This window comes from Mandrillus leucophaeus, unplaced genomic scaffold (assembly GCF_000951045.1).
Source record: "Mandrillus leucophaeus isolate KB7577 unplaced genomic scaffold, Mleu.le_1.0 Scaffold350, whole genome shotgun sequence".
Classification (NCBI taxonomy): domain Eukaryota; kingdom Metazoa; phylum Chordata; class Mammalia; order Primates; family Cercopithecidae; genus Mandrillus; species Mandrillus leucophaeus.
In genome coordinates, this window is record NW_012103699.1 from 1301206 (window position 1) to 1311513 (window position 10308).

General features: G+C 44.7%; 1 protein-coding gene across 1 annotated transcript in view; it reads left to right on the top strand.

The window, feature by feature from the left end:
* Positions 1-10308, top strand: part of TARBP1 (TAR (HIV-1) RNA binding protein 1) — a 117833-nt gene that overhangs the window by 4512 nt on the left and 103013 nt on the right. Inside the window, 2 exon segments of the mRNA XM_011989377.1 lie at positions 8915-9038; positions 9283-9342. Coding sequence (XP_011844767.1) covers positions 8915-9038; positions 9283-9342 — 184 coding nt within the window.

Sequence of the window (10308 nt, forward strand, 5' to 3'; positions counted from 1 at the left end):
ATGTCATATTCCTCATTAAGCGTGTTGTCAGCTTCATGTCCTATTCTTCTGGATATTTTTCCAGTACTTCAGAGATGAGCCAATTAGAGATGTTTGTTAGTAGTCTGACTTTTTGCAGTGGGTACTGCAAATAAGAAAAAGTAAATGATTGGGAGGCCGAGACCAGTCAATTGCTTGAGTCCAGGAGTTTGAGACCAGCCTGGGCAACATGGAGAAACCTCAGGTCTATAAAAAATAAAAAAAAAATTAGCTGGACATGATGGCATATGCTTGTAGTCCCAACTACTAGGGAGGCTGAGGTGGGTAGATGGCTTGAGCACAGGAGTTCGAGGCTGCAGTGAGCTATGATCATGCCACTGCACTCCAGCATGTCTCAAAAAAATAAAGTAAATGAAACATGAAACATTAATGTTTCTACTGTCACATGGCTCAATTTCTTCTGGAATTCTTAATAGTACCAAGCAAATAAGATGTTAAAGTAGAATTTTTTTAAAGCTAGTTATATCCTATTCCGAAAGAATGCTCTTAAAAAAATAAAATCTTTTGGCCGGGTGTGATGGCTCACACCTGTAATCCCAGCACTTTGGGAGGCCTAGGCTGGCGGATCACCTGAGGCCAGGAGTTCAAGACCAACCTGGCCAATATGGTGAAACTCTGCCTCTACTTAAAAAATACAAAAATTAGCCAGGCGTGGTAGCGGGTGCCTGTAGTCCCAACTACTCAGGAAGCTGAGACAGAAGACTTGCTGGAACCCGGGAGGCGGAGGCTGCAGTGAGCTGAGATCACGCCACCGCACTCCAGCCTGGGCGACAGAGCGAGACTCCGTCTCAGAAAAAAAAAGAAAAAAGAAAAGAGAGAGAGACAGTAGGAAGGAAGGAAGGAAGGAAGGAAGGAAGGAAGGAAGGAAGGAAGGAAGGAAGGAAGGAAGGATCTTTCAGGACAAACCCTGGATCTGAGGACCTCTTACACTGTGTTCATGTTCAAGCTTAAGGCATTACTTTTTGTAGTGTGTTTGGGGTGGGAGTGGAGGTTAAAGTTTGTGTCCCTCAATGACTGCACAGTTTTGCACACTGTCCCCACCCCACCCCAGCTTGACATCATGGTCTTAATACAGTCAGAGACCTCATTCATTGCAATTTCACTGCTGCTTCAGCTAGAACTGTAAGATTCAGAGCTCTTTGCATACTTAGAGGTATGAATAGTGCGGTAACAATGAGGAAAGAAAGTAAGCTAAATTCTCAAACATTATGTCATTTAGCATAAAGGTTTAAGATTGAAATTTTCTGCCTGAGGGAAGCAGAAAAAAATGAGTTTGTACAGAATGCTTCCTGTCTCTGAATGTAAAAGGCACACTAAAAATAGCTAAAGGGACTGAGTCGCCTAGAGTCTTCTTGGGTTGCCCAGTGGGAGTTCCTGCTCGGAGAAGCTGTCCTTCAAAGCTGCTGCTGCAAACAGCCCTGAGACCGCTGGTGTGTGATGCAGAGCTCTCCTGGGCAGACTTCATTTGGTCACAAGGAAGCAGGAGCTGAAACAGATGGAGATGTTTCTTAATGGAAGGATCCCCTAGGGGCAGAAATGTTCTACCTCTGACAGAGACTGACAGTCCAGAAGGTAGAGGCACATTGTGGGCTCAGAGACCAGATCTTCCTGAAATCAGGGTCAACCAATCGCAAACGGGCACTAACCTCAAAGAAAGAGTCCTTTCTTTCCGTGGCCACTGATACGGTGTCATTTAAGACCCTGATTTTTTCTTGTCTGGGCTATTGCCACAGCCTCCCCTCTAGGTCCTCTGTCTCCAGTTTCCCCCACTTCTCCAGTTCATCCTACATATGGACTCTGGTGGGATTTTTCTGTAGCCTAATTTTGTTCAGGTGCTTCTATGTTTAACTTAATTTGATTTTTTGACAAATCAGACCACCAGCTGACTAACCAATTTACCAAGCCAGCAAGCAAACAAAAGCCCTCCAGTAGTTCTTCATCTTTTATTGACTTGACCGAAACATCTTACCCAGTCCTGTTAACTAGTTCTGTCTTTTTAGTCTCATCAGTCACCACTTATTTATTTACTCCACTGAAAACTGCAGAGAGAGGGTAGGGGGCATTTTCCTGTCTCTTTGGGGTGTCAGAGACTGTCATATTTAGGTTTCTAAACCCCCATAGTGTTTAGTATAGTGTAATTCCCAGAATCAGGATTCAAGAAAAAGCCTTTGAGGGTATATTTACAAAATAATTGCAAGCAGGGCCTTGACCATCTGTACACCCATGTCCATAGCAGCATTATTCATAACAGTCAAAAGGTGGAAAAATTCAAGAGTTCACTGATGGATGAATGGATACACAAAACATGGCACACATACAGTGAAATATCACTCAGCCTTAGGAAGAAAGGGAGTTCGGACGCATGCTGCAACATGGATGAACTTTGAGGACATTAAGTGAAATAAGCCAGTCACAAAGGGCAAATACTCTGTGATTCTACTAAAATGAGGTACCTAGGGGAGTCATACTCATAGAGGAGAGAGAAAGTGGTCACCAGGGGCTGGGGAAGTGGGGAATCAGGAGTTAGTTTTTAATAGGCAGAGAGTTTCAATTTTGCAAGATGGTTGCACAACAATATGAATGTACTTAATGCCACTGACCTGTTCCCCTAAACATGGTTAAGATGGTAAATTGTAAGTTATGTATATTTTACCAATTTTTTTTTTTTAAGAAGAAAAGAAGGAAAAACCTGGGAATGTTGAATCAAAGAGTTGGGGAATGATTTCTGCTATACATTTGGGATCCTGCTCTTTCAACCTAATGGTTATACTTTCGAACATGCAAATCAAATCAGTCACCATTCCCTCTTCCCCTCAAACAACCCTACAGTCACTTCTCACCTAGAATGAGTCTGATATTCACGGCTGATTGTCCTACCTGGCCTGGGGTGCCCACCTGTCCTGCCTCCTCTGTCAACTCCATTCATTTGGCCTTCCCCACTCACCTTCTTCCCTGCTCCCTGCTGCCTTGGGGTTTCCACATAGTTTCCCCTGGGGATGGGGGAGGCTGTTTACCCAATTCTAGTCTAGTTGACTCCCTCTTTCTATAGGTATCAGCTGACATACTATTACAGGAAAGAGTTCCCAATCCAGACCCCAAGAGAGGGTTCTTGGATTTCGCACAAGAAAGAATTCAGGGCACGTCCATAAAGTGAAAGCACGTTTATTAGAAAAGGGAAGGAATAAAGAATGGCTACTCTGTAGACACAGCAGCCTTGAGGGTTGCTGATTGCCCATTTTTATGGCTATTTCTTGATCATATGCTAGACAAGGGATGGATTATTCATGCCTCCTCTTTTTAGACCATATGGGGTAACTTCCTGACATTGCCATGGCATTTGTAAACTGTCATGGCATTGGTGGGAGTGTATTAGTGAGGACGACCAGAGGTCACTCTCGTCGCCCTCTTGGTTTTGGCCAGCTTCTTTACTGCAACCTGTTTTATCAGCAAGGTCTTCATTGCCTGTATCTTGTGCTGACCTCCTATCTTGCCCTGTGACTTAGAATGCCTTAACCATCTGGGAATGCAGCCCAGTAGGTCTCAGCCTCATTTTACCCAGCCCCTACTCAAGATGGAGTTGCTCTGGTTCAAACACTTCTGACAATATCATTGATCAGAGAAGCCAGTCCTACTGCACAGACTGGGGTGAAACATCTGATCATAGGTTCTCAGCATGTTCTTTGCTTCTTTTGCATAGTGGTTGTTATAAAATCATTAATTTGGCCAGGCGTGGTGGCTCATGCCTATAACCCCAGGACTTTGGGAGGCTGAGGCGGGCGGATCACCTGAAGTCAGGAGTTTGAGATCAGCCTGGCCAATATGGCGAAACCCCATCTCTACTAAAAATACAAAAATTAACCAGGCGTAGTGACAGGTGCCTGTAATCCCAGTTATTTGGGAGGCTGATGCAGGAGAATTGCTTGAACCCCGGAGGTGGAGGTTGCAGTGAGCCGAGATTGTTCCACTGCCCTCCAGCCTGGGCGACAGAGTCTTGCTGTATCTCAAATAAATAAATAAATAAATAAATAAATAAATAAATAAATAAAATTATTAATTTTCCGTAGAATTATTTATACTATTCTACAGACTGAATGTTGTATCCCCTCACATTCACATGTCAAAATCTTAACCCTCAAGGTGATGGTATCAGAAAGTAGGGGCTTCGGGAGGTAATCAGGTCATGAGAGCACAAAAAAACCCAGAGAGCTGCCTTGCCCCTTCTGCTGTGTGAGAATACACCGAAAAGTTAGCCCTCTGCAATCTAGAAGAGGGCCCTCACCAGACACCAAATGTGTCACTGCTCTGATCTAGGATTTCCCAGCCTCCAGAACTGTGGAAAATACATTTCTGTTGTTTATAAGTGACCCAGTCTATGATAGTGTCTTCTAGCAGCCAAACAGACAAAGATAAACTAGTCTGTAAGCTCCCTGGGGAGGCCTGGGATAGTGACTGCCCTAATACAGTGCCTGGGGCACCACAGGCATGCCAATATCTGCTGGATCTCATTGTTCTTACTGATCTTGACACTGTTTTCCATCTTCAGGGGCATGACAAGTGCTAAGAACTTAGGCAAAGCAAATTCATTTGAGTATAGCCATTGGACGGTCCCTGGCACAAAAAAAACGGGGCAAAGTTATTAGCAGCAACACGCTCTTCAAAAACCACCACTGGCCGGGCGCGGTGGCTCACGCCTGTAATCCCAACACTTTGGGAAGCTGAGGCAGGTGGATTGCCTGAGGTCAGGAGTTCGAGACCAGCCTGACCAACACGGAGAAACCCCATCCCTATTAAAAATACAAAATTAGGCCGGGCGCGGTGGCTCAAGCCTGTAATCCCAGCACTTTGGAAGGCCGAGACGGGTGGATCACGAGGTCAGGAGATCGAGACCATCCTGGCTAACATGGTGAAACCCCGTCTCTACTAAAAAAAATACAAAAAACTAGCTGGGCGAGGTGGCGGGCGCCTGTAGTCCCAGCTGCTCCGGAGGCTGAGGCAGGAGAATGGCGTAAACCCGGGAGGCGGAGCTTGCAGTGAGCTGAGATCGGGCCACTGCACTCCAGCGACAGAGCGAGACTCCGTCTCAAAAAAAAACCCAAAAAACAAAATTAATCGGGCATGGTGGTGCATGCCTGTAATTCCAGCTACTCAGGAGGGTGAGGCAGGAGAATCGCTTGATCCCCAGAGGCGGAGGTTACGGTGAACCAAGATTGTACTATTGTACTCCAGCCTGGGCAATAAGAGCAAAACTCCATCTCAAAACAAACAAGCAAACAAACCCACCACTATAGTTCCCAACTGGTGGGCATCGGTATTTATAGAGAACTGTGGTCGAGTGCTAAACTGCACAGCTCTGCTCATTCATACAGACATTAATATTTTTTGTAATGTCATCTCTAGCTATGAAAAGAAATTGCCCAAAGAATACTAGATTTGGTACTAGTGTACTGATACCTAGATTTTCAAACTGAATGCAAGTAAGATCAAGGACTATTTCTTCTACTTCCTTTGCAGCCAAACCCAGCACTTTGCTCCTCCTAGCAAAAGGAATTGGGTGGGGACGGTGGGGCAGTACATTTTGCAATAACTGACTATTATCATTCTCTCACTGTTTCTTTGTCCTTTAACACTTTTGCTTACACAGACCCCCTCCCTCACTCCACCTACCCCCAAAGTCTTCTTGGTCTAGTTTCAGGTCTCCTGCTGCTAAGATGCTCAGGCTTTTTGTGTTCTTATCTGCTGCCAGATAAGGAGTGGGATGCTCTGTCTGTCTGTCTCTCTCTCTCTCTCTCTCTCTCTCAATCTGTGTGTGTGTGTGTGTGTGTGTGTGTGTGTGTGTGTAAAGGAGTGGAGAGGAGGTCTTCAACTTTGAGGATGGAGGAGGGAAACAGGAAGAGGATTCTTCCAAGGTTTAGTCTCTGGGTAAAGTAACTGAAAAACAATTCATTCTTTCACAATGAAGAAAACCTACCTCCTGCTGGTATATCTCCTTTATGGCCTTATGCTACACGGCTGGCTGTCTTCTTCCCATGCCTGGCTCACATGACAAGCTCCCTTCTTTTCCCTTAGCCTGGGTAGGTACTGGCACAGGGAAAGGGGGAGGAAGATAAACCTGCCCTGTCACAGGGGCTTTTGTGAAATGCACAGGGAGTATACAGCAGACAGAGGCAGAAATCCATCTTGACTAATTGACTGCTAGATTGAGAAAAGTTAGTTAAATAGCACCTATTTCCTACAGACTCAGAAACATTGAGGTATTTATTAGCTGATGGGAGCAGCACAGAACTTAAAAAGTAAAACCACTCATCATTAGAAACATATGAGATTACCTGCTTGAACCCAGGAGCCAGAGGTTGCAGTGAGCCGAGATTGCGCCACTGCACTCCAGCCTGGTCAACAGAGAGAGACTCCATCTCAAAACCAGCTTAAAAACACATCAATCTGGCCAGGTGAGGTGGCTCATGCCTGTGATCCCAGCACTTTGGGTGGCCAAGGTGGGCAGATCGCCTGAGGTTGGGAGTTCGAGACCAGCCTGACCAACATGGAGAAACCCCATCTCTACTAAAAATACAAAAAAAATTAGCTGGATGTGGTGGCGTATGCCTGTAATCCCAGCTACTTAGGAGGCTGAGGCAGGAGAATTGCTTGAAACTCGGGAGGCGGAGGTTGCAGTGAGCCAAGATTGCGCCATTGCACTCCACCCTGGGCAACAAGAGTGAAACTCCGTCTCAAAATAATAATAATAATAATAATAACAACAACAACAACAATAATAAGTATATATATAAATAAAAAAATAAGAACACATCAATCTTTAAACTGAACATCTCAACACTTTCAGCGAAGATGTCTTTTCCTTTTCACTTTACGGCATTTGATAAACAATGTTTTCAGAAGAACTTAAGAGTTTGGGAACTCTTGTGTAGTAGAATTCTTCAGAGAAACAGAACCAATGAGATGTACGCATATATAGAAAGAGATTTATTATAAGGAATTGGCTCATGCGATTATGGAGGCTGGCAAGTCCAAATGTGCACTATTGGCTGGCAGCCTGGAGACCCAGGAGAGCTGATGGTGCAGATGAAGTTCAAAGGCTGTCTATTGGTGGAATTACCCTTTGCTCGGGAGGCTGATCTTTCTGTTCTATTCACATTTTCAACTGATTGCATGAGGCCCACCCACGCTACAGAGGGCAATCTGTCTTAGTTGGAGTTCACCAGTATAGTGTTACTATCATCCTAAAACATCCTCATTTACAAAGAAAGAACCCAGCAGACAACATGTTTAAGTGGGAAGAAAACATAGATGCCACACTGCAGGAGAACTAGGACAAAGCCTGCAAACTGCCTTGCAGAGGTGTCTGATGCCAGTGGAATCTGTTTTGTGAGGTATAAGCCGCTTTTGCCCTAAGTAGAAAAATAACCCCAAAACCCATACACTACCTCAAGCATGAAACCTGAAAACTGTTTCAGTAGCTCACCTAAAGAGCCTGTCACACCCTCCTGAGGAATCAGCAACATCTACTTAATAGGCAGTCAATGCCCTCTGGCTCTGAGACCTGGTACAAAAATTTCAATCGGTCTTCCAGACCCTCTCTAAGGTTACCTACTTACAAAGTAGGGAAAGGGAATTCCCAGTATTCCAGGAAAAGCTATTAGTACCTCCGTAGCGCCTGTTATTGGTGATGATTTGATTGGCCTGGTATGTCCAAGTCTCCGGCTAAATGCAGCAGGTAAAACGTGTTTGGAAGAGCTTTCTCTAGACTTCAATCACTTATCTGTGGGCTAGCAAAATAAAGACAGCCGGTAATGGATTTCACCTCCTTCTTTATTGCAAATGCAGCTATTAAAGGCCCCTCTGGCGTGCTCACACTGGCGAGAACTCCCTGGGTTTCGACTTCTCCCTGCAGTGAGGTGCTGCCTTCTATGGCATCACAATTCATCATTTAATAGGAATCCTTGTGTGACTGAATCTATTGCCATCTCTTTCCTGTGTCAGAAGCAGCAGAGGGAGCGATTCTGACAGTGGCAGAGAGCCTATGAATTCTGATTTTGCCTCAGAAGCAGGCTGGATGGGCAGGCTTAATCCTACACTCTCTGCCTGCCAAACCCTTATGGATTTGACTGAAGACTAAAGAAGCCAGACCGAGGACTGGAAGGAGCCTCCATAGATGACCTTACAGGTATTGAAACTGTGTCGCCCACTGAAGCAGAGGCTTTTTTGTTTGTTTGCAGAAAAGAACAACAACAAACAAACAAAAAAGAAATAAGTAGTTAGTAGCAAGAGTAAGAACTTTTTTTTTCTTTTAAAAATGCTTTTAGATTGTGTTTAAAAGATAAACTGATCGAAAATTTGGTGACTCCAGTTGTTTGTAGCAGTTTTACTGGAGTCTCAGGCGACACACACAGAAGCAGTCAGTATGATATGAGCATGGTCTTGGAGACACCGTGAGAGTGGGCAGGTCACCCTTTCCTCCCTTTGGTTAGTCCACTGAACCTCTAAGTAGTTCGTGCTTCTCTTTATGCCCATCAGTCAAAGAGCAAGGCTGACCAAGCCAAGGTGAGACAGTATCTATGTATAACGGAATGAATTGCTGAATGTTGAAAGGATGGCTTATCCCAATACTTAACTATTTTCCTTCCTTTCCTTGGCAATTTGCTATGCATATCTGCCATGTGAGTGGGGAACGTATGAATAAGACCAGCAGTTCTCAATCCACTTGTGGAACCTTAAAAAAAATACAGATGACTGTGCCCTGTATTCAGAGTTTCTAGATGAACTGGCCTGGGGTGAGGTCCAGGCATTCAGTATGAACATGTGTCTTCCAGTGATTAAAGATTTCTGGTGATTCTACTTGTTGTTTTCTGTTTCTTTATAGGTCTAACCAGGATGATCAAGTCTGGGCAACAGTGAATGTCAGTTTCAAGGCAGAAATGATGGTGGTGACCACTCAGGAGGAGGCCTCTAACCCTGGAAAGAGTGAGGTGGTCAAAACTAATGGAGTTAGCAGTACTAAACAATAAGCAACCAGGTGGGCGTCCTGTATCAGATAGAAATATAGAAAACTCAAGAGAAGCTTGAACAAACAGGGACTTATTTTTCTCATAAACTGTCAAGAAATAGATATTTGCTAGCATTGGTTGAATGGCTTCAAGGAACCCTGGTTCCTTGTGCGTTTTCTCCCCTGCCACTTTGTGTGTGGTGTTTGTCATTTTGTGCTTGTTCTCTCATGGGTTCAAGCTGGCTGCTATAGGTCCAGAGAGCACTCTGTGATCAGGCAGGAAGGAACAGAGGAGAATTGTGGCAGCGATGGTTTCTTTCCTTTTATCAGAAGCAAAAGCTTTCCCAGACACATCCCTAGCAGACTGCTGCTTACGTCTCATTGTCCAAGACTAGGACACAGCCAGCAGCACCCATTGCCTGACTTGTCATGATGGTTGGACAAGCAGGGAACAGGCCTGTCCTGTTTGCTGCCTAAACATGAGCCATTGGCCAAGGGTCAGTATGTTGCCATCCTGAGCAAAATGAGGGTTTGACAGCGAGGGAGAAGGGAGGATGGTTGTGGGGTTAATAATGAATGGTGTCTGCCACAGATCTCCACTGGGAATTTGAGTTTTCTAGATATCGCACTCACCATAAACGTGTTAATGATTCCGTGGCTGCATTTTTCCATGGAGGTTCTCTGAGGGCTTTCAGGGGGAACATCACAAGGCAAAAATTTCAGACAGAGCCTGTCAAGAATCTCCTTCCCTTTCTTAGAGCCTTAGAGGTAAACAGCTGAAAGCTATAGCTGAAGTCTTGCTATGTAATTGCTATTTTCTTTATTTTTATACTTGTTTTCCACTTTGCAACTATGAACATTTACTGGAAAGGATGGAAAAAGCACACTGCACTGACAACAGCACCATCTTCTGTCCAGAGAAATGTCAGCTTCTGAACAGATGATAGTTTTTGGTTATGCAACTGCCTGTGCATTCTGGACCATGAATGCATGCAAGATTTGTGCATTTAAGAAGCATCTTTTCAGTGGGGTTGGAGCTCTGTGTACCTCTCTCAGGTCAACATTGTCATCATTCATTACGTAGTCCTATAGCCCTCACAGTGCCACAGCGCCCTTGCCCAGTGCTTCCCTCATGGTAATACAAAAGACTGTCAAGCACCTGCAGCGTGTGCCTTGAAAATCCCAAGCAGTGAGTCTGTGCAAACACTTTTTTTCTTTTTTGTAGAGACAGGGTCTCACTCTGTTACCCAGGCTGGAATGCAGTGGTGTAA